Source organism: Aquila chrysaetos, chromosome 24 (genome assembly GCF_900496995.4).
Source record: "Aquila chrysaetos chrysaetos chromosome 24, bAquChr1.4, whole genome shotgun sequence".
NCBI classification, from domain to species: Eukaryota; Metazoa; Chordata; class Aves; order Accipitriformes; family Accipitridae; genus Aquila; species Aquila chrysaetos.
In genome coordinates this window covers 8,006,936-8,029,150 of record NC_044027.1, presented here as the reverse complement: position 1 = coordinate 8,029,150, position 22,215 = coordinate 8,006,936, and the positions used below count along the sequence as shown (strand labels likewise).

Genomic DNA, 22,215 nt, shown 5'->3' with positions numbered 1-22,215 from the left:
CAGAAAGCCTGGGAAGGGTGTCACCTCCCCGAGGTTTCTCCACATTTCCACCATCTGACTTTTCAGCAAAAGGCCAGCCAGGCAGGAGCCCCAGCCCCGCACAGGACCCCCAGATCCCGCTGCCCCAGCCCCCTGCCTGCAGGCACACAGAGCCCCTCCTGCTCCGTTTTTGGTTGACCCAGAAGACAAAACAAAACGGAAATCGGAAGCCACAGAAATCAGAAGAGTGCAGCACACCCATCAAACTGCAACCCAGCAAGGGCTGGGCCAGGCTGGGTGAGTGGTGGCCAGGGCCAGGGCTGGGGCCAGCCTGGAGCAGGAATGTCCCTCCTCTGCTGAGGGGGTGTCACCGCACACCTGAGCCCCACTGCACCCCGGGCACGGGGAGGTGGGGTTGGGTGACTTTGGGCCTGCGGTAAGGGAAACCAGGGGAAACCTGTGAAATGAGTCGTTTATACCAAAGAGGTTGATGGCACCAAGCTGAGGGGCACACAGGGAGGGGCACAGATGGAGCAGCCGTGTCCCACCCCCTGGTCCTGTCACCCAGCCCCGACATCGCCACTGATCCCACATGGTTGCTTCCCCTCGGGGTACCTGAGCATTGCCCATGCCCAGAGCGCAGGGTGCATGCACTGCAGGGTGCCAATGGTGAAGGCTGTGTACATGGTGCAGGGTGGTCGCAGTGCAGTGTGTGTGTAGCACAGGGTCCAGCACTGCAGGGTGCTGGTAGTCCAGTGTGGGCAGGGGCTTGGCAGTGCCAAGGGCACACGGAGCAGGCTGCCGGTGCCACAGGGTGCCCACGGGACCAGCTTTGCTCTGGGCTTGCTGTGAGGCTCCGGACGCCACCAGCTTGCTGGCTTCCTGCCGCAGCAGGGCAGGCGTGCCGGCAGGGGAGTGAGAAACCACAGCATCCCTCTCTGACTCGGCCTGGCACTGAGCAGGCTGAGATTGCTCTTGAGAGCATCCGGTGTCCTGGCAGCCCTCACCGGCATAGTGACACCCACGGCTCAAGAGTGGGGGTGGGTGCTGCAGGGCTGTGCCGGGAAGTGGTGGAGTAGAGGCTGTGCTCTCCGTCCCTGCCGTGGGGTGCTGGGCCCTGCCGAGCTCCCCTGAGGTCGAGTCCTCCAACCCAGCCAGAAATGTCACCATGGGGCCTCTGCCACTGGGGCTTTGCCACCCAGCAGAAGGTGCTGGGGGGCCATGGACCGATCACAAGGGAAGACTGGGGAGCCCTGAGCCCCCTGCCAGCCCGATGCCCTGCCTAGCCCCTGCACCACAGGCAGAGCCTCTGCAACACTGTGTTATTTATTTCCAAAGCACCCTTGTCCTGCCAGCACCCTGGCGAGGTAGGTCAGTGTCAGATCTGGGGGGAATTAGTTCTGTTTTGCAAGAAATGAAGTCACGTGGAGTTGCTCAAGGTCCCAGTGTGGCAACAGCCAGGCTGGGAGGAGAGGTCGGGGCTCCTGCATCCCTCCCTGCTCCACATCCTGTTCTGTCAGAGGGTGCCCTACATTCTCCCCACCCCAGTATCCTCTGCCCAGATGCATCCTCGATGGTCCCAGCACATACCAGCCCCACGCTAGGTGTTGAACCAGCTCTCCAGGTTGGGATAGACATGGCCACGGGGCAGGCTGGGGTAGGCAGTGCAGATGGTGCAGATGCGCTCCCTCCAGTCAGTGTAGAGCTTCACGCTGTACCTCTTCTGCCAGGCGAAGAACTGCCGGTAGCGGCTGGAGTTCATGGTCTTTAGGAAGGTAGCCAGCTCTGCCAGGGAACCAAAGTCATCAACGTGAATGAAGGAGTCTGCAGGAATGAACTGCTCGTAGTTGGCCCGGGGAGGCCCTAGCACCACAGGCACGGTGCTGGCCATCAGTGAGTTCCTCCAGAGCTTCTCGGTGATGTAGTCCTGGTGGATGGAGTTCTCAAAGGCCAGGTAGAACTTGGACTTGGATGTTGTTGGCAAGAGGCAGTCCTTGCAAAGTGGCTTTTTGTTTGCTTTTCCGTATATGTTTACGTGGAGGTACCTGGAGATGTTTCGGTAGACTTCAGCTCTTTTCTGAGTCCTGTGGTAGTTGCTGATAACCCATGACACCAAGTTGGTCTTTGTGGGGATGTTCACAGTGGCCGACCGGTTGGGCACAAGCTTGCCGTAGGGGATGAAGATGTCTGAGTCCCGTCTGTAGGTCATCACCCAGTTGAAGGTCTGGTTCCATCCCGCTAGAGCTTTAGTGTTGGAGGGGGACTCCAGGGAGACCCACACCCAGTTCTGCCCCGGCGGCCTCTCCTTGGGCAGCCTGTCCCTCCCGGGCTGGAGCCTGGTGTGGGGGAACACCACCACATCCGCCTGGTCCAGGAGCCGCCGCTCTGTGGTGAGCCAGCAGCCCGTGATGCCATATAGCTCATGGCAAATGTCCCCACTGACATTGGGGACCTGCTTCGAGGGCCAGTCCCACACCAGGACCACCAGTGGCTCAGTATGCTTGGGGGCTTCTCCAGAGACCTCAGAGGGGTTGAGGAAGCACCTCAGGTTCCAGAGGGTGGTTACAAACACCCCGGTGGTAACCACTGCCTTCACGCCGGGCCAGCCCCACAGTGGCCGTGGCAGCGGCGATGCCCGGGGCATGCTGCCGGGCTGGCTGTCACCTTCTCGGGTGACAGAGCTGACACCTGGGAGAGAGGAGAGACCACCAAGGGCTGTCAGATCAGCTTGCCAGGGGCGAGGGGTGGTGGGGAGGCGCTGGGGCCAGTGGAGATGGAGAAAGGACTTCTCCATGAAACCTGGGCCCCAGCATCACCCCTGACCCCTCTGCTGGCCCCTGCCCCCACCAGGATCCCCCATGCACCTGGTGTCACCCCATAATGGCTTTTGTGTCACCATCCCGCAGTCCCCCATGCACCATCTCCAGGATGAGCAGGGATGCTGCCAAAGGGAGGTACAGAACTGATGGGCAGCAGCCATCTGTTCCCCTGCCCCAACTGCCTGGCACAACTCCCCATTACATGCAGAAATGATGAGGTCCTTGGTACTTGCTCTGTGCCTCAGTTTCCCCACCTGACAAAGACCCACGGTCCCACTGCACACTTCTTGCTTTGCCTGGGATGGGTCAAGCCTGAAATGCAGCCAGCCTTGCCACAGCCAGGCTTGGAAGAAAGGTGCCTGGAGGTCTGCAGGATAGTGCCATACACTGAAGGTCGAGGGGGAACACCCCAGGTCCTGCCTGAATAACCCCATGGCGAGGCCCCAGCTGTGAAGCAGGGTGTCCCTGGGAGTGACTGGGAAGACCAAAATCCCGCTCAGGGCCAGACTGGAGTGTCCTGCCCAAGAAGTGCCCCCTCAGCCCACCACCATCCTATGGCAATAGCAGGGCTCTCCCCAGGCTCAGGGTGCTCTCCCCGGCCACCAAGGGCATGGGGAGCCCCAGAAATCTGGGAGCATGCAGCTTCAGTGCCCCAAACACTCGTTTTATTTTTGGGGTGTCACAGATGGCCAGTGCCCCATGGGCAGGGAGAGCAGTGCAGGCAGGGGCTGCTGCTGGTGGGGCTCAGCCTGGAGGTGCGTGGGAACCCCGGCCACGAGACGCTCACCCTGCTACGGTGCCCATCTGCCTGCCTCAGGCCTCCGCTGGTGGTGCTGCACTTCAAGTGCTGTGCTTTAACCAGCAGCACTGATGGGAACAAAGAACAGTGGTGGGGGTGGAGAGGGGGACACTTGGCCGGGCTGGGAACCGGCTGACAGCTCGAGCCCACCTGAGACTGCCAGTCCCAGGCACAGGGCTCAGCACCCGTGGGCCACCCACAGCTTTCAGATCAAAGGTGGTTTCCCTTTCGAGGTAGCCTCTGAAAACACGTTAGCTGCCTAAGCCCCACTGCTGGCCAGGGCTGTGCCGGTTCCGCTGCGATTTTGGAGCCTCCTGGAAAGTGGTGCCCTGCTTTCCCACCCCAGCCACTGCAGCTCTGCTGCGAAAAATCCCTTCCCCGCCTTGGCCTGCTCTGTCTGTCCTGCTGAAATACACAAGCTAAGTTTAGGCTCCAGAAAAACCTGGCATCCGAAGTGGGGAGGGTTGGGAAAGCTTTGCCGGCTCCCTGCACCACACACCAGTGCTTCGGATCCCTCTGCCCGCCGGTCCCCAGCAGTGGGGATGCAGCCCCCGTTTTGAGGATGCTCTGGGAAGGGACACCCCGCTCTGGCAGTGCCAGGAGCCGACCCGTTTCTCAGCCCCTCTGCCCATGGTGGGTGGCGGTGCTGAGCTCAGACTTACCAGGGAAGGTCCGGCGTGGTGACGTGCGAGGTGCCTGCGTGTGTCTGCCCGGGCAGCTGCCAGCGCTGGGCTGGGGCACTCAAGGGCTTCCTCTTTTCTGTGGTTTTGCCTCGTCCCGGCCCCACAGCAGGTCCTTCCTGCTGTGTGTGGCAGCTGGCACAGCCCACTCCCAGCACTTCCCCTGTGCCGCGTGGGCAGTGATGTGACCCATGGCTGGGTGTGTGCCCTCGGAGCGAGTGCATGCCCATGGCCAGGTGGGTGCTCCATGGCTGGGTGGGTACTGGGTGGGTGCCTCACAGCTGGGTAGGTGCCCCATGGCTGGGTGGGTGTCTTGTGGCTGGGTAGGTGCCCGTGGCTTGTGCATGCCCTGTGACTGCCCCACGGCTGGGTGCTGCCCATGGCTGGGTGCATGCCCCATGCCAGGGTGGGACACTGTTGCTCAGTGCATGCCCCACAGCAGTGCCCTGGCACCCCTGGGAAAGGCTCCCGGTGCAGGTGCTGCTCATAGCTCTGTGCCTGCGCACCATGCCCTATCCCCTTGTGCTTCCCTCCCACTCTCCAGCCAGGCTGCAGCTCCTTGGAGAAGGTGCATGTGGCCCCGTATGGAATTTCAGTTCCCCAAAGGGGTTTCCCAGGTGCCAGGTTTGAAACACGCCAAATCATGGCTCCTTTCTGCCCAACACCTCTCCCATCCCAGCTGCCAGCCAAAGCCCCGATGCCCCAGCTGGGCTGTGGTTTTCCAAGGTACCTGTCCCTGGTCTGAAGTTTGTGGGATAGCCTCGTGTTCCTGCACTGCTCCATGGCTCTCCAGCATTCCCCATGGTGTGGAAGGGTCCCCTCCCAAGCCAGTGGGGACCGGGGGCAACTTCCCCAGCCAGGTTCCTGGGTTTCTGCCCCAATGGCAGAGGGGTGCCAGGGCACCGGGAGGCGGCATGGGGTGGCATGGAGGAGGGGACAGCGGGTAGAGATCCCCGACCCATGCTGAGCCCTGCCACCCCACCCTGTCCTTTGGCACCCAGCCCTGTGAGGCAGGATGGAGGCAGGGTCCTGAACCCCAGCAGGCTGCTCTGCCCACGGCACTCCTGCCTGCGCAGCTGCCTGCCGGAGCCATGGCCATGCAGGGGGTAAAGCTGCCCAGTGGGGCTGTGCTGAGCCCATGGGGCAGCTCTGCTAGCTGGCAGCTTTGTGTCAAAGCACATCCCACAAAAACTCTTTTGCTGAGACCACTAATACATTATGGTTGCTGATGCTGTTGTTATTATTACCATTATTATTGAAAGCAGGATTGTTGGGTCTGGCTGCCTACCCCTGGCACATGCAGCTCCCTCCAAAATCACCCAGGAGCAGCTGAACAGCGAGATGCTCATTCGGCTCAGACTGGAACCAGGCACTTCGGCGTCTGCTGCTGCCTGTGGCAGAGCTTGCAGGGATGGAGGGGGGCATCAGCCCCACAGCCTCAGCCTGGCACTGCCACTGGCACTGCCTGTAGCCACGACAGGGCCATGGGCGATTCCCTCCTGGCGGGTGCTGGGAAGGAGACGGTGCCTTGCCCAGGTGCTTGTGCTAGGGGTTCGAATGCCCTGCCTGTGCTGGGATGGGTGCAAGCAGCGCCCTGCCCTCAGACTCGCCAAGGTGCGTCCCATCTGCCACCCACAGCCTGGTTGAAAACAGGATGCCAGCCTGACTTTGACTCCCACTGACTCATCTTGAAACCATCAGCTAAAGCGCCACCAGCAGCTCCTCGGTGCTGCCAAACCCCAGGCACCTGCCCTGGCCAAGCTGTTTTCTGCCAAAAAGGGAAGTGGGCATGTGTGTGGCCTTGGCAGCGTCTGCACAGAGGGCTGCTGCCCGTGCCCAGGCTCCAGACCTGCCCTTCTCCCGGTCTGGCCATGCATTTGGTTGTTTTCTTTGCTGGCATTGCTGTCTGGGCACCAAGTCTCCCTGAAACCCCTGGCAGGGGAAAAAGAGATGGGGAAACCAAGGCAGAGGGGGCAGGGAAAACCCCAAGGTGTGCAACGCTGTCCCTGGAGCTGGCAGGGGCATGCCCTGGCACACACACAGCTGGGAGCAGGGCCCCAAACTGCTCCCTGGGGGTCCTCAGGCTGCTCGAGCACCCCTGGGGTCTGCACCCCCTGCTGCACCCTTGCTCCCACTGGCTGCCTGAATCCTGGGAGCAAGTATGGCTGCAGCCCTGGCAGTGAGGCGAGGGGCCAGGCAGTGGCTGGGCACAATGCCGTGCCACCACGCCAGGGTGTAGCAGGGCTCTGTGGTTTCAGTGCCACCCTGGGAGCCCTCAGAGGCCAACTGCAGCTCTGGGGCTGGGTGTTTTTTCCTCCCCAGCCATGTCCCCCATTTCCTGTTATCTTTTCTCACTCCCTTTCTGCATTTCTTCCCCTGCATGATTGAGAGCCCAGATATAGGGCGCTGCACAGCTCGTGGGGCACCGTTCCCAGCCTGGCCTGCCCCAACCCCACTGGCTGCAGGCAGCGCTCCCTGCCTGGATGGAGCTGCCAGCATTGTCAGAGCTGCTGTCCCCGTCTCCCCCCCACACAGCCCTAGGTACCAGGGCCACATGGGATGGGGTTGTTCCCCTCTGTGGAGGACAGCAGCGGGGACAGCATCAGCCACAAGGTTTCCATGGGGGATGCAGGATGGGTGGCAGAGCAGGAGGGAGCTTTTCCCCGGCATTTGTAGCCGTCACCCCTGAGTGCTGCCCCAGGACACCCCAGCAGCAGGGACGATGCCTTGGGGGGGTACTTGCAGCCAGTGGGTCCAGACACGCTGACCCCCATGGGCCAGGGACATGGCAGCACAGTGCCGGATGCTGGGGCTGCCTAATTACTCCAAGTCAGGCTGGGAGCCAGGGCCAGCTCTGCCTGGGTGGGCTGGGCAGAAGGCCCCAGCACCCAGGGCCAGGCCACCGGACCATCAGCACCAGCGCAGAGCAGGGAGATTTGTGTGGGTGGGTGCTGCCATCTGCAGATGACCCCACACAGACAGAGGAGCTTGGTCACCCGCAAGGAAGTCCCCTGAGAGGTGCTCAGGGCCCCAGGTCCCTGGAGGAGATGGGCCACCAGGTCCTTGGGGCTGTGCTGCCCCATGGCACACTGCTTAGTCTGTCTCTTGCTGGTCCCTCACAGGGTTTTGTGGTCATGCCAAGCAGAAGAGGAGCTGCAAAGCTCACCAAGACCCACGCAGGGGCAGCAGGAGGGAGGGAGGCAGGAGACCCAGGTCAGGGCTTTGAGCCCATGTCACCCACAGCCCCATCCATGACCCTCCCCACCGCACCCCCCCGAGCTGGGGACCCACTCTGCTGCAGGGCAGGGTTTTTCGAGGTGTTTCCAGTGTGGGCTGGGGACAACCCATGTGGAATCCCTTGGGAGAAGCCAAGGGTGCATGCATCCTTCCTTCCCCAGGGACCAAGTAAAAGCCACTGCTGGAGCGAGGTCTGGGGGCTGAACCCCCACTGACCTTCACACCAGATCTCCCCTGTATTTCAAAGCCAGAGAAACACCAACAAACCTCAGGGTCATCCCAGTGCAGCAGCCCCCAAGTTACTCATGTCAGTGGGGTGCAGGTGGAAAGGCACTGAGCCAGCCCTGGCCACCCCCTGCTCAGCTCCTCTCGACGCCAGGCAGCTCTGCTGCCTGCACGCCTGCCCACACATCCTGCAGCCCTTCCAAACCAGCCACCCTCTCCAGGGCATGGAGCCAGGGCAACTTGGTGCCTCTCTACCACCCCGTCCCCCCGGGGCATCCCTTGTCCTCCCTCACCTCGGCACAATGTTTCACCCAGAAGTTTTTTGAATAATGGCACTTTGTGGCAGGACAAGGGGAGCTTTTGTTAGAGCCTGGGCAGCTGTTGTAGAGCCTGCCCGAAACTCAGTCACCCTTGGCAACACCACTTGGGGCTGGGGCAGCCAAACGAGTTATTCACAGCTCCCGGCTGCACTTGGCCGTGAAAGCAGCATGGAAACGGAGATGGTTAAAGATAGCTGCAGGAGAGGAGAGGGGGCGAAGGAGAGAAGTGGCTATGGACAGGGGGGGGGGAGGGAGGGACAGGTCGTGAAATGAAGAGAACCAGAGGAATGGAAAAAGGGAGGGAGAGATGGATGGAAAGAAGGATAGAAGGAAGGAAAGATGGAAGAATGGATGGAAGGAAGGACGGACAGAGAGCTGGCCTGGTTCAATGCTTACTGCTGTTAAGGGTATCCTTCCCAGCCTCAGAGTCACAGCTGGGCTGGGGGTACAGCTTGTTGCAGGCAGGCTGGTCCCCTCCAAGAACACAGGTGGGCATCCCACCACTTGTCCGTGGGTCCGGTTGGGCAGAAGCTGCGGGCAACTGGGCCCGAGCAGGGCAGGCAGCAGCCAGAGTGTGGGGACAGCAGTGCCACCCTCGCATGCGGACCTCCACAGCGATGGGCTGCCCTGAAGCAAGTCTGTCCTGGAGGGACAACGACCGCAGAGGGGCTCGGTGGGGGCTGACCTCTCTGTGTCTCTGGCGTGGAGAGGAGCAGGGGCGGCTCCAAGGGCAACTCCTGGGGGTTTCCCTGACTCGGCACCTCCCTGGGGCAGGAGCCCAGCTCCCGGCCCGGCCGTAGCCGGAGAGATGCGGCTGCCGCAGCGGCCGCCCCCGCGCCGTGCCCCGGGGGCTCCGTGCCTCGGTTGCCCAGCGAGGAGCAGGATCCACCAGCAAGCTCCCGCCCGGCGGCAAATCCCCGGGGGCCCTCGCGGGACGACGGTGCCCTCCGGGCCCGGCAAAGCCGCCCCGCGGCCGGGCCGCAGGGCTCCGGCCTGCCCTGGACCGCAGGGGCGCCCCGAGGCCCTGCCCCAGGCCGGGCCGGGCGGTGCGGGCGGAGCGACCGCGGCCCGGCGGTGCCTTTAAGGGGCGGCGGGCAGGCGGGCGGCCCCGGGCCGGGGGCGGTGCTGCGCAAGGCCGGGCCGGGCCGTGGCTGGAGCCGGAGCCGGAGCCGGAGCTCGGCCCGTTCCCTTCTTCCCTCCCAGTCTGCTGCGGATAAAGGCGGCGGCCCGGTGGGGTATGGCGGTGGGCGGCGGGTGATCCGCGGAGCCGAGCAGGGGAGCCCCTGCGGCGGGGCTGGGCCCGGCCCGGCCATGGGGTTCCTGCACCAGCTCCATCTCCTGCTCTGGAAGAATGTGACGCTGAAGCGGCGCAGCCCGGTGAGCGCGGGGGCGGCGGGCCCGGGCCCCGGCCCGGCGGGGGGTCCCGGGCAGCTGGAGCTCCCCGGCAGCCCTGGGCAGCTGCAGCCGCCGGGGCGGGGGGACGGACGAGGCGAGGCCCCGCAGGGGAGAGGCTCCGCGGGGCGGCTGCGTGGGCCGGAGGGGAGCCCGCGGAGCCGCAGGCCGGGGGCGTAGGAGGGGTGTGGAGCCAGCCCCCCCGCCCCGTCCCCCGGGGTCGGGGTCTCCCCTGGGTCCCCGCCCTCCCCATCGCCGCCCTCTCCCCGCGCCGGCCGGACCCTGGGGCCGAGCGATGTCTGCTCGCGGGGGGCCAGGGAGCGTGGGCGCCGTCCGGGCACGGGCCCACGGAGCGGCCCGGGAGCGCCCCGCCGTGCGCGGCTGCCGGCACGTCCCCCCAGCCCCGGCCTGGGCCCAGCCCGGCGGCTCCCCTCGTGGGGCAGCAACAGTTGGGTCTCTCCTGCCCCGCTCCCACCCTGTGTCCGTGGGAGCCGTCCGGGCCCTGTGACTTCTGGAGGAGCCCAGGGCCGTGGGTTGGACGCCGTCTCCCACCCAATGCACCGCCCTGTGCAGCATCTCCCTCCCTGCCACGGCCCGCTCTCTGTCCCAAATGCCCCAGGCTCTTGCTAGCCCTGTCCCTGGTCCCCAGGGCCACCTCTCCAGGCTGGGAGAGCTTTCCCCAAGCCCTCAGTATCTGCAGGCTATAAATAGGTTTCCAAATCATATGTGGGTCAGAGCTGCCTCTCCTCCGTGGGCTGGAGAGGAGCTGCTCCTGCTTTCTGGGCATGAGGCTGAGGAACGGGGGGTTCCCGGGCGGCCGGTCCCCTCCCGGGGGTGGCGGAGGCGGCAGGATGGCACCTTCCCTGCTGGGGTCACGAATCCGGCGTAGCCCTGCCCCGGCCTCCCCTGCCTGGCTGCCCCTGTGCAGGGCTTCCCTGCCAAGTCCTGCTGGATGGGCAGGAGGGTCCCCCGGCCCAGAGGGACCCCGGGCAGTGGTGCAGGCAGGGGGATGGGTGCACTGGGCACTGAGGGAGCTGGTTATTTTTAGAGGGTGGGGGAGGGTAGCAAACTGCTGCTCCCGAGCTGGCAGTGCTCTCTCCTCTTCCCCCTCCCAAATATCCTGCAGGCCTGATCCTGCCTGCTTTCCCTTGCTAGCAGCCTGCGAGCATCAGGCCCTCCTCTGACCCGGTGGCTGGAGCACCAGAGACCACCTGGGACAGGGACAGGCAGGGGAGGGCATGGGCAGGGCTGGGCTAAGGCCTGCGTTGCAGGCAGGTGCCCACTGCATGGGCAGCCCTGGTGCCCCCAAAATGGGTGAGGGGGATGATGCTCTTTGGCTGAGTCATCCCTGCTCCTTACCCTGAGTAGAGCTGCTTGGCCACGGCAAGGGGCTGCCTGGCACCAGTGTGCCACGGACCCCTGCCTGCAAGGGTGAGCTGACTGGCACAGCTACACCCTGGCATCCACTGGCCCTTGGCAACTGACCTGGACATGACTGCTGTGGCTGGTGGGGTTACAAACTGGGGGTGTGCACATCTTTTGGGGACCTGCTTCTCCCTGACTCCCCAGCCCTGTGGGCAGCAAGGGGGTGCAGTGCAGGAGGAAGGAGGAGGATGAGGAGCCCAGGCCCAGTCTCCCCCAAGTGTGGGGACTGTCACTGGAGTGCCCTGCTTGCTGCAGGCAGGGTGGCAAGGGAAGGACCAGCACCTCCTCACCCACCCAGCGATGCCGCATATGGATGGGGCATGCGGAGGACCAGCTGTGTGCTGGGGCAAGAGTTGCCCCTGGTGCCGTGGGTGCTCATGGATGGATTTGGTGCAGCCCCTGGGGCAGTCATGCCCTGAGGATGTGCATGCCCTGTGCATGTCACCTACTTCCTCGTGCTCCTGCTGCATCCAAGTCCCACAGTCACCTTGGGCTCCCTGTGTGTGCAGGGGACGTCATCCTGCCCACTCCTGGGGGAGTGCTGCCCTATCCCAGCAGCCCGAGAACAGAGGTGCTGTTACTGGCCACCCAGGGCAGAGTCAGGCCCCGTGCCAGAGCCCACCCTCGCCAGCCTGTGCCTTACTCTCCATGGGTGGGTTCCCCAGTACAGGTCTGCCCTGGCCCCATCCAGAGCTGGATGTTTCACCGAGTGAAACCAACTCCGTATCTTACTGGGCTGATCCTGCTGCGGCAGGCAGAGGCTGGGGGGATTGGAGCAGGCAGGGAGGTAAGCATGAGACCCCTGCCCTGCTGGGCTTTCACCCTGGTGGGGTTGGAGCTGGGGGTTGCTGGGCTTCTCCCAGCCTCACAGAGGGAGCATGGTGTGTGCCCTGCCCTTGCCCTGCCAGCAGCTGCCTGTTGGCACAGCCCTGTGCTGTGGGGTGCTGCCCTGGGGTAAGTGCCTCACCATGGTGCGCTTTCCTCCTGGCAACACGCAGAGCAGTGGCCCCACTGCCGTGGGGTGGGATGGGGAACAGATGCCTCACGTTTGGCTGAGGGTGCTGGGCTGGGACTCAAGAGAGCTGGAGCCGGTCCCTTGCGCTGCCCATGAATGCTGGTGGCCCTGGGGGGGTCCCCGTCATCCCTGGCACCAGGGGCTGTTCAGGGAGGAGCAGTGGTTTGGACACAGACTTTGTCCACAGGCACTTGGTGAGGGCTTGGCTGGTCTGCTTGAGGATGCAGCGGTGGTGGGTACAGGGAGGCTGTGTGACCAGGTGGTCTTCAAGAGAGGTGTGCTCCTGACCCACAGGGCCCATGTCACCCGCTTCCGTCACCAGATGAGCTCACCTGCAGCCTGGTGAGGGTGATGGCTGGGCACTGTCCCGTGGTGCCTCTGTAAGGTCTCATGCCCAGCCTGTGGGAGTGTTGGACTTTGCCTGGTGCGCCTGAGCTGTTCTGGGGACTGCTCTGGGGTTTGGCTGTGATTTTTATTCTTCTCAGGGCAGAAATTCAGGCAGGAGCCCTGGGGCGGTGGGGATCTGAGTAGAACAGCATCAGCGGCTCTCTGTGGAGGGAAGCCAGGGCTGTGGGTGCCTGAGGATGGGCAGTCAGTCCCCTGGGTGCTGATGGCAGCCCTGGGCAGTGCAGGCTGTGCCATCGTCTATGTCACCTTTGCTCTGCTGGGATGGGGGGTGAGCTCAGCTGTGTGTATCTTAAGGGAAGGGCTCCCTGATGACTTTTGGTAGCTGGTTTAAACCTACGTTGGATGTAAAATTAACAGGTGATTTCTCAAAAGTTACCACAGGCACAGTTCAGGGTGTTTGCCTTCCCTGTGGCTCTGTGTCCATGTGTTTGGGGCAGGAAGGTGACCGCAGCTGGAGCTCCCGTCTCTGAAGTGCCAGTGATGGAAGTGGGCTGCCAGGTTTTTCTGGCCCTGGGCAAGTGTTGGTGGTTCAGATGTTTCAGAGGAATGGTGAGAAGGAGTTGAGGCTCCAGATGCTGCTTCAGTGTCACAGCATGTCAGTGGGGCTCTGGGCCCTGGGGTGGGGAGAGGACGCATGTGGGGTGGGGGAGAGCCGGGCAGCGGTGTGGCTGCTGCACCCTGTGCAGAGTTTGTGCCTTCTGCTCCTTGGCCAAGAGCTGGGAAGCTCCCACCATGGAAAGGAGTTGTCCTGACAGGTCTGCCCCTTCCTCCCTGGCTGCTGGGAGTGGAGCTGGGGGGATCTCGATGCCTCCAAAATAAGAAAGGCTGAAATATATGGGGTACTGGGGGAGCTTGCCCTGCCGGCGGGGCCCTGCTGCAGCAGCACCTGTGCTGGGACACAGCATCCCTGGGGGACAGGCACCCCACACCTGTGGAGGTGCTGCCAGGTCCTGCTGCCGGGGCTGGGTGGGGGCTGGTGCTGCATCCCGCAGCAGGAATTGATTGGCCGGCACTGCCGCAGCTCAGGGTGCTCTTTGCCCCCTCGCTGTTTGCAGCTGGCATAGGGGAGGCGGCGGGGAGGACATGCAGGCTTGGCAGGGTGGTGCCAGTGCAGCGGTGCCAGGCAGTGTCCCTGTGAATCCCTGCTCACAGGATGGCTGTGAGGGCACTTGTTGCAGAGCAACTGGTGGCCCAGAGGGCAGGTAGCCATGAGCCGCTCAGCCTGTAGGGCTCTGCCTCACTCCCTGCCAGCGGGGAGAGGCTGTGGGGCAGCCAGCATCTTCCTCCACACGGCGGCCGCCAGCACAATCCTGCCTGCTCTCAGGCTGGGCACTTTGTGCTGGCGGGGCCAGTGGGAGGGTGGTCACGTCCTGTTGCCGGTGTGGGAGCGCTGCTGCGTGGCCCTGGGACAGGGTGCTGCTGTCGTGTGTCCCCCTCGGCCCAGCATGCTGGTGCCCAGCTGACACAGCACTGTGGGGCTGGCACGGGGGAGAACCATGCTCTGCTATCCCTGGGCTCCCGGTTCTGGCACAGTGGGACCAGGCTCAGGAGAGGTGTTGGCAAACCCCAATGGCGATTTCCTCCTCCTCCAGCTTCCCTGAGACATGTCCCCAGGCTGCCATGCCAGGGCCACAGGACAGGGTGAGAGGGGTTGGGGACGTGCCCTTGCTGGGGGCAGGTGGCAGTGGGTCAAGAGCTGATGGGCACAACTTGCTCTGAGCAAAAGTGTGACTGGAGGCGGGGTGATGGCAGGCAGGCCTCAGTGAGGGGTCAGCAGCCCCTGGGCCCACGCTTGGCCGTCCCCATGGGTGAGGGCTTCACCTGCCTATGCTTCCCAGCTGTGGGCAAGTAAGTGGGTATTTAAGAACAATTAGAGTCTGGAGCCGTCAAAAAGTTAAAGATATTTCCACCAGCCTTAAAACACTGTTGGAAAAGTTGGGCTGTTGATTCTCCAGGAGCTGAGCCCCATCCCTTGGGGCTCCTGCAGGCCAGCACCTGCTGCCTGCTGCTGCCGGCAATGTGGGCAGTGTTGGGACCTGCAGGAGAGGCTGGCAGGGCATGGGCAGCAGCTCTCCTTCCTCCCCAGGGAGGAGCTCAGGCAGATCCTGCCCTGTCCCTCCGGTGGGTGCAGGACAGTGGTTTTGGAGGCCCGGCTTGCCCTGGGCTGTGCATGGTGCTGCTTCACCTGTGTCGGGGCCAGTAAATCCCCTCACAGGTGCCAGGCCATGGGGAGAGGGGGGCTGATGCGGCAGGTTTGGGCTGCAGGGGCATCACTGGGGTTGCCAGCTTGGGAGTCTCTGGGCAGGGGCTCCCAGCCCCTGGCTGTGCCTGTGCTGTGCTGGCTGAAGTTGATGGCTGTGGGCTTCAGGGCATTTCTGGGAGCAGGCAGGAGGGATGGAGCAGACTTTTGGGTGGTGGCGATGGATGTAGAGAGCTGCCTCCACCTGGCGTGGCTGCCCCCGCAGGGAGCGCCCAGCTCAGCCGTCGGGGCATGCATGCTGCTGTGTCCAGGAGATGCCAGCGGAGTTGTCCTGCCAAAGTCCATGGCCCAGCGCCTGTGGCCATGCTAACCCTGGCTTCCGTTTGTCTCCCAGCTGCCTCTGGTGCTGGCCAGAGGGTGGGCACGATGGGACCACTGCACCAGGCCGGACTGCTTGCTCTCGCTGCATCCCATGGGGCTTGTTGGTGCTTTTGGCCTGGCAGTGTGGGAGCTGCGTGTCCCCAGCTGGCGCTGCTGCCTTGTGCTCAGGCCGTGTGGCGCCTGACCCTGCTCCTCTTCCTCACAGCCCCTTGCTCCCATCCGCCGGTGCTGCAGAGGGCAGGTGCAGGCATCGAGTCGCTACCCCGGTGCTCTGGGGAGCCGAGCATCACCCTGCCAGGGAGCTGCCTGCCTGAGGCCAGCACCCTGCTGGCAGCTCCCGCCAGCCTCTGCCTCCCTTGCTGGGGGAGTCGGGCAGGATCCCACTGCCCCTGCGCCCAGCCAGTGGCGAGGCTGAAGGTGGGTTCCCAGCAGGCGCACGTGTACCCCAGCATCTGTGGTGGTGGCAGGGATGGCAGGCAGACACACCCAGCGCTCATGCAAATCCAAACAGCACCCATGGCCTCATCCTGCTCACCTCTCTGGCAGGTCGAGGTGAACATGTGCCGGGGGATGTATGCACATGTGTATGGGGTGGATCCCTCTGGCAGCCAAGCTCTGCCACTGCCCAGGAGCTGCCCCTGCCCCCCCCGCCCAGCCACTGTCACCTGGGCACAAGGGCCCCTGGGACCTGCATCCCACCCTGAGTGCTGCACCTGCACCCCCGCCCCAGTCATATGTGTGAGAGCCCTTCCCAAGGAAGGAGTGAGGAAGGGAGTGGGTGAGCGGACAGGACAGACCACACTGGTCGGTGCAGGGCATGGCCAACTGCTGGCAGGGACTGGCCCTTCCCCTCTCCTTGTCTTTCTCCTTCTCCCAGCATTTCCCTCCCAGCTGCCCGGATCCTGACCTTTCCCCCTCTTGCTATCTCACAATCCCAAAATGTCCCCCACAGTACCCAGGCTGTGCCAGTGTTGGGTGCCCCTGGTGGGTGCCATGCCGGGGGGCGAAGGCTCCCTTGGGACAGCCTCCCTTCCCCTTCTCCCTGCTGCATGCTGGTGCCTCTGCCCCACTGTGGGTGTGAGGCAGCCCTGGACCCACCCCATGCCTGGGACGCCCCTGCAGGGGCAGCCCTGGAGGCCAAAGGGCAGGATCAGTCCCAGAGGCACGGGCTGGTGAGCCCCGCTCTGCTGCTGTGTCTGCCCATTGCCATGTGAACGTGGGTGCTGGTGGTGGGGGGACAGCCTGCCCTAGCACTGTGACATGTGGCAGTGCAGGAGGGGTCAGGGACAGGGGATGTCTCTGTGGAAGGAGATGACCAAAAGGTCAATGACCTGCTTTAAAAAAATAACAACAAGCAGGTCCCTTCTGTTGCCACCAAGGACCCAACAGTCCCTAAGGGAGGCTGGTACAGCCTGGTGTGGGTGTGGGGGGACAGTCAGACAGGCGCCTGGGCACAGAGGCCTGATTGTGTGCCTGGTAAACAGGCGGGGGGGCGGGTGCAGGCAGCAAGTGGCAGGGCAGGAGCCACAGGGTGGGCAGAGAGGGCCAGGGTGTTCCTTGCCACCACCCTTGTACAGGGACAGTGACACCAGGGACTGTGCCTGGGACTGGTGGTGCCAGAAAGATGGGGATTCCCCCAGCCCTGGCACTGCTCCTGGGGCATCTGCTGTCCCCATCCCCTGCAGCCCTTTTTCCTCCAGTCTTTGCCTCCCCCAAAATCAGCAGCTCTGGGTTTGGGGGGGGGGTAGCACTGGGGGACACCCATGGGTGCAGCCATGCCCATCCCACAGCCCTGCCAACCATGGAGTTGGCAGGAGTGCAGCAGCCATGTGCCAGCGGGGGTCCGGGTGTGGGGGTCCCTCTGCTCACCGCCGTTTGCTGGGCTGCAGTGACTTGTTGGCAAAGCATTTGCAGCCCGTGGGTGAGGCCAGTGTGGAGGTGATGCTGTTGGAGACAGGAGGGTCTGACCCTGTTCACCTGCTGCTGGCTGCATCCTACCAGGCAGCCCCTTTTGTATTAAAGCTCTCTTTCTCTTCCCAGCCCCTCTGGCACCTGGTCACTGCCGGTGATTGGGCTGGTGTGGGAGCCTCGTGGGAGGTGCTGGCACTATAGTGGGCACCTTTCTGGCAGCGGAGCTGTGGCTTCCCCTGCCCGTGGTGGCAGCAGGGCCCAGGGTCTGATCTGGCCCTGAAGCGAACTGAGGTTGGCTCACCTCACCCTGTGCCTCGGTTTCCCCACCTACAGTAGTTCCCCTCCACTCGGCAGCAGGGGCAATGGGGCTGTGACATGGCCTGGGCACGCCTGGTGCAAACAGGCAGCGGCTGCACTGGCAGCGTGCTGGGCATGCTGGGTGTCTGCTCCTGTTGGTGGCTGAAGGTGCTGATGCCCATCCCCAGGGCCTCTGGGCATGGAGCCCAGGCTGGGCTGCCTGCGCGATTGGGGTCAGGGATTCCGGGGGATTTGCTGTGATTTGCTGTATGCCACCAGTGGAAATCCCGTGCAGCTGTAGCCTTCTGGGAGGGCACAGAGGGGGTGCCAGGACCCCCCATGCTGTCCCCCAGTTGCACCTGGAGCTAGTGCCAGGGCCTGGCTGAACCGAACCTTGCCCCAGTGGTGTCAGGGTCTGCCCCCTGCATAGCCCCGTGGGTGGGACCCAGTGGTGGCACGGATGGCAGGGGGACATCATGCTGGGCAGCTACAGGCTGTGAGGGCACTGCCAGGATGGAGGCCTGCAGCTCTTTGCCAGCCTTAAGGACTTGGGGTCATCTCCCCTGGACATCCCCAGCTGTGGTGGCCCTTTGGGGCTGGTCTTGAGCCCCAGCACCCTGTTTGCGTTGCTGGAGGAGGGATCCATCCCCTCTGTGGTACCTTCTCCTGTCCCAAGGTGCCCCCAGGCAGGATGGAGCAGGCAACGTGCAGGCAGGGGCAAGCAGGAGATCCTCAGGTGCCCAGGGACCTGTTTTCCTCTGGCTGAGCTGTGATGGTGCCACCAGCCACCTGAAAGGCATGGGCATGGTGCTGCACTGCACTGGTGCCCCAGGGACCCCCATCCTGCCCACACTCCTCCTTGGTAGCTGGGTCCTGTCCCCAGGCATCACGATCCCTTTGCTTTGTCTCATCCCCAGTGGGTGCTGGCCTTTGAGATCTTCATCCCCCTGGTGCTCTTCTTCATCCTCCTGGGGCTGCGGCAGAAGAAGCCAACCATCCCTGTGAAGGAAGGTGAGTGCCAGTAGGGTGGTGTCTGGGGCATCTGCACTTGGGACCACCCCGAGGCTCTGGAGAGCTGCTCCAGCCCCCCGGGGACAGCCTGGGGGTGGGGGGGCTGCGGCAGCTGGCGGTGACCCAGAGGGGCCTTTTGGGGGACATAGTGCTGGGCAGGGGCTGCAGCCTGGGGCTGGTGGGGCAGACACAGGGGGGTCAGAGAGCCAGAGTCAGTCCCAGCAGTGGGGGGGCTCCCCTGGGGGTGGCAGCACCAACCAGCCTGTGGCTGCCATCAGCAGGGACATTCTGTGGGGGGAAAGGGGAGATGGAGCTCCATCGTCCTGGGACAGCCACAGGCTCCCCCGAGTGCTCAAGGAGCAGCCAAGGCAGCACTGGGAAGGGCTCCCCAGCTCCTCGTGATGCTGGGGGGGGGAAATGCACTGCGTGGAGCCCCGTGCCTGGCTGTGGGGGGGCTCTGGGGCCCTGGCAAGGTGACAAATGGATGGGACTGGAGCTGGGGGATCCTGGAGATGTGCAGCTGGAGCTACGGGTGCCTGTCCCCATGGGCTGTGCCGCTGGGAGGAGCAGTGGAGTAGAGCTGTTGGCTTGCCAAGGCTCCATGTGGCATCGAGGTGATCGTGGGATGCCCGCCTGAGCGGGTGCCCTTGCGCGGGTGGTGCGGTGGGGCCAGGGTCAGATGCTGGGAGCCGGCACCAGTGGTGACCTGGTGTAATGATGGTCTAAGCCTGTGTTTCAGCGCGTGCCGGCGAGGGAGAGCCCAGCTGCGAGCACGGGTCTGGCTGTGGGCGGTGGTGGACACTGCCCTGGTTCCTGCCCTGGCGCTGACGTGTGCTCTGTGTTGTGTGGTTTTTCAGTTTGGTTTTTCTTTCTGTTTGCTCACGTTTTCTTTTTCTTTCCCACCATCTCCCCTGCCCGCCTGCCCTCCATGCCTCTACTGCATGCGCCAGTCTGTAAGTTGGTGGGGCGGGTGGGCACCTCCCCCCTTCCCCTGCCTGTGCCAGCTACATATTTTGGGGAGAAAGAGCCCAGTTTGGATCAGCTCACTCTGGCCTAATCCACACCTCTGTAACCCCATTGTCTTCCTCTGCGGCTGGTGAAGATGAGCTTAGGCAGCACAACGTGGCCCCTGCCTGCTCCTCCCTGGGGGCTGCCGAGCCAGGACCAGCCCCTGGTGGTGTTCTTCCCACTGAGTTGGTGGTGTCCCCATGGGGTTAGCAGTGCTGGGTTCCCCAGGTGCCGGGGCTGCCAGTGGCAATGTCCCTGGTCCCTTGGGCTGCAGAGGGCTCTCAAGGCCAGGTGGAGGCTTGTCCTACCCCTTCTTAATGGTTGGACTCAATGATCTTAAAGGTCTTTTCCAACCTAAATGATTCTGTGATTCTTCTCACCTCCCTCCTGGGGTAGGCCCTGCTGGGTGCTGGCACCCATGTGGTGGCCTGTGGTCACCCAGTCTTGCCTGTCTTGCCCTGGCTGGTCCCCAAGGGGCTGGAGATGGCTCCCACCCCTGCGTCAGGTCACTGTTCTGGCCCCTTGGAACTGAGACGAGCTGGGACATGGCACTACTAGGAGCCTAGAGGCCAGCAAGATGCCACCCATGCGCTGGCTTTGTCACCAAAGCCTGGTGTGGCCACCACCATCTGTCCCACTACTCCATCAGGCTGCTAGCCCATCCCATGCTATGCCCGTCCCTGCCCCGGCCTGTCCCTTGTCCCTGCCAGAAGCCTATCTTCACCAGCCCCTGCCCATTGCGGCTGTGCTAACAGCACTGACCCGCCTCTAACCACGGGGTCACTGGCTGGGGTAGTGAGAGCAGGGTCCCTGCCTTATGTTGCCCAGTGACAACCTCTGGTCCCCTTTGGGCAGGGCCCTTCTGGGCTTGCCCTGCCCCCAAGAAGGACATGGAAAGACCCTGGCAGGGAGGATGGCTCAGTGCCGGTGGAGGAGGGAAGGTTTGCCATCCCCTTGCTGCTCCTCATTTCTTCCATTTCCCCTGCACCGTGTCTCCATTTCCACCCACCTCCAGCAGCCGCGCTTCGGGGCAGCCAGGCGGAGGGGAGGCTGGGGGCTTGGGGAGCTGCAGGTGACAACTCTATTTTCCCTGTCGTATTCTTCCTCCTCTTCTTCCTCTGGAGATCCGGCGGTGCCTCTGAGGTTACTAACAAGAGGGGCCAAGAGGCCGGGGGAGGTTGGCAGCCATCCTGGGGCAAGCGGCAAAAATCAGCATCATCCTGGGGCAGGAGGGACCTGTCACCCAGGGGGGAGCGGGCAGCGGCAAGAGGGCAGGAGCCAGGGTGGCAGGAGCTGCCCACAGCCCCAAGGGGCCACCAGCCGGGGACAGCCATGGTGGGATAGCTGCAGACTTCTGCCCTTGGCCGCCAACCTCCCACGGGGCTTGCAAGGTCCAGCGTGTGCTTCTCTGAACTGAGTGTCTGTCTCTCCGGTGGCCCCCTGCTTCCCTCCTGCCTCCCCTGCCTCTCCTCCCTCCCTGCCCGCACCTTCCCCGGCCTCTTCTGCGCTCTCTCGCTGGCTCCAGCTTTCTACACGGCGGCCCCGCTCACCTCAGCCGGGATCCTGCCCGTCATGCAGTCCCTGTGCCCCGACGGCCAGCGCGACGAGTTCGGCTTCCTGCAGTACTCCAACTCCACGTGAGTCGTGCCCTCGCCATGCGCTTCCTCCTCCTGCCCTGCACGCTTCTGCATGCAGCCTGCTCCTTCCCACTCTGGCACTGCCCTGCTGGGGACAAGGCACAAGCCTGTGTCCCCCAGAGTGCTTGGGTGCAGAGCGCTGTGTCCCTGGGGTGCAGGGGACATCTCAGCCCGTTTCCTCCGTGGGCTCCCATGTGCCTGGTGCTGGGAGGAGGATGGCGGTGGCCCCCAGGGACGCCTCAAGGCTTTTGGGCTCTCCTCTGCACCACTGGCATAGTGGATTCAGTGTGCAGGCAAGGGCAGCTCCTGGGGCTGCGGTGCCCCATGGCAGGCAGCACTGCTGCCCTGTGCACCCGAGGGGTTTGTCCCCCCAAGAGCTCTATAAAAGGTGTCCCCATCCCTCTGTCCCTGTCCCTGAAGCCATGGTGGTGCTGGGCTCTTGCAGGGTGACACAGCTCCTGGAGCACCTCAGTGAAGTGGTGGAACAGAGCAGCCTCTTCGACCCGCAGCACCCGGGGCTGGAGGAGGAGCTGGAGTCGCTGCGCCGGCGCCTGGAGGCACTCAGCAGCAGTGAGCCCAGCTCCATGGAGACCCGCTTCAGCAACCAAGCAGGTAGGCTGTGTCCTGCCTGACCCCCGCTGCCTGTGCAGGCAGGGATGGAGATGCCCACCTGCCAGGCACCCAGTGTTGTGACAGCATGTGGCAGTGCCCTGCCACTGTCCCACATTGCTGCATGCCAGGCAGGGCCAGCTGTGGGGCCATGCTGTGTCCCTGATGCTGGCGGGCCGCTCTGACCCCTCTGCCTTGCTCCTTGCCAGGACCCGGCTTCACGCTGGCATGGGCAGCCAAGGACCGGGGCGAGCTGCACCGCTTCCTGACGCAGAACCTGTCCCTCCCCAACAGCACGGCTGAGCTGCTCCTGGGCTCCAGTGTTGACCTGCGGGAGGTGGGTGACAACCTGCAGGAGGTGGGTGATGACCTGTGGGAGGTGGGTGACCGTACAGCACTGCAGGGCCGGGCTTTGCAGGGGTCTGCACTGCCCCAGCACATGGTCACATGTCCCAACCCAGACAGCTCTGACCACCAGACCCACAGAGTGGGAGTCAGTGGGCAGCTGGCCAGGACTCATCCTGCCCTGCCACCCCATGCTGGGGCATTGCTGGGCAAACTGGTGCCTCTGCTCCTGGCATGCTCAGCAGCCCCGCTTCCATCCCTGGTGCAGGTGTACCGCCTGTTTTTCGGTTCCTTTCCTTTGGTACCCGATGAGACCCATGAGCGAGACCTGTGGGATGGGTTTGACCCCGGTGAGAAGATGGCGCAGCTGGAGGTGAGCGGTGCCACATGCAGGGGACACGGTGGGGCAGAGCTCATCCTCCATGTCCCCTCCATGTCCCGCCACAGGGCGATCTGGGGGTGTCCATCCTGGTGGAGGGAATGTGATGGGATGCTGTCAGGTGGCCAGAGCAGCAGC

The 22,215-nt window shown here is 63.7% G+C and overlaps 2 protein-coding genes across 6 annotated transcripts in view; one reads left to right on the top strand and one right to left on the bottom strand.

The window, feature by feature from the left end:
• Window positions 1–22,215, top strand: part of ABCA2 (ATP binding cassette subfamily A member 2) — a 52,494-nt gene that overhangs the window by 6,623 nt on the left and 23,656 nt on the right. For 2 of the 4 annotated variants that reach the window (XM_030001089.1, XM_030001090.1), the window contains exons 2-8: window positions 9,357–9,436; window positions 18,006–18,099; window positions 19,050–19,052; window positions 20,633–20,744; window positions 21,190–21,356; window positions 21,563–21,690; window positions 21,967–22,071. In XM_030001089.1, coding sequence (XP_029856949.1) covers window positions 9,371–9,436; window positions 18,006–18,099; window positions 19,050–19,052; window positions 20,633–20,744; window positions 21,190–21,356; window positions 21,563–21,690; window positions 21,967–22,071 — 675 coding nt within the window. In that variant the 5' untranslated portion in view covers window positions 9,357–9,370. Of the gene's footprint in view, window positions 1–9,202; window positions 9,437–18,005; window positions 18,100–19,049; window positions 19,053–20,632; window positions 20,745–21,189; window positions 21,357–21,562; window positions 21,691–21,966; window positions 22,072–22,215 lie in introns of those variants that run through there. The other 2 variants (XM_030001092.2, XM_030001091.2) reach the window with 2 other exon arrangements.
• FUT7 (fucosyltransferase 7) lies at window positions 1,290–9,105 on the bottom strand. Of its 2 annotated transcripts, none has more exons than XM_030001096.2 (2): window positions 8,456–9,105; window positions 1,290–2,667 (listed from the first exon to the last, which is right to left on the bottom strand). In XM_030001096.2, the coding sequence occupies exons 1-2, from the start codon at window positions 8,658–8,660 to the stop codon at window positions 1,580–1,582; spliced, it is 1,293 nt and encodes a 430-aa protein (XP_029856956.1). In that variant the 5' UTR covers window positions 8,661–9,105; the 3' UTR covers window positions 1,290–1,579. The 2 variants fall into 2 exon arrangements, with proteins under 2 accessions (XP_029856956.1, XP_040975873.1); XM_041119939.1 differs by lacking the exon at window positions 8,456–9,105 and adding an exon at window positions 4,260–6,128.

Bases quoted from the DNA above. Each gene is read 5' to 3' on its own strand.
- FUT7 (XM_030001096.2), bottom strand. From the start codon at position 8,660: ATGCGAGGGTGGCACTGCTGTCCCCACACTCTGGCTGCTGCCTGCCCT. The intron at 2,668-8,455 runs GTAAGCATTGAA...CCTCTCTCCCAG, and splicing joins GAAGGATACCCTTAACAGCA to GTGTCAGCTCTGTCACCCGA.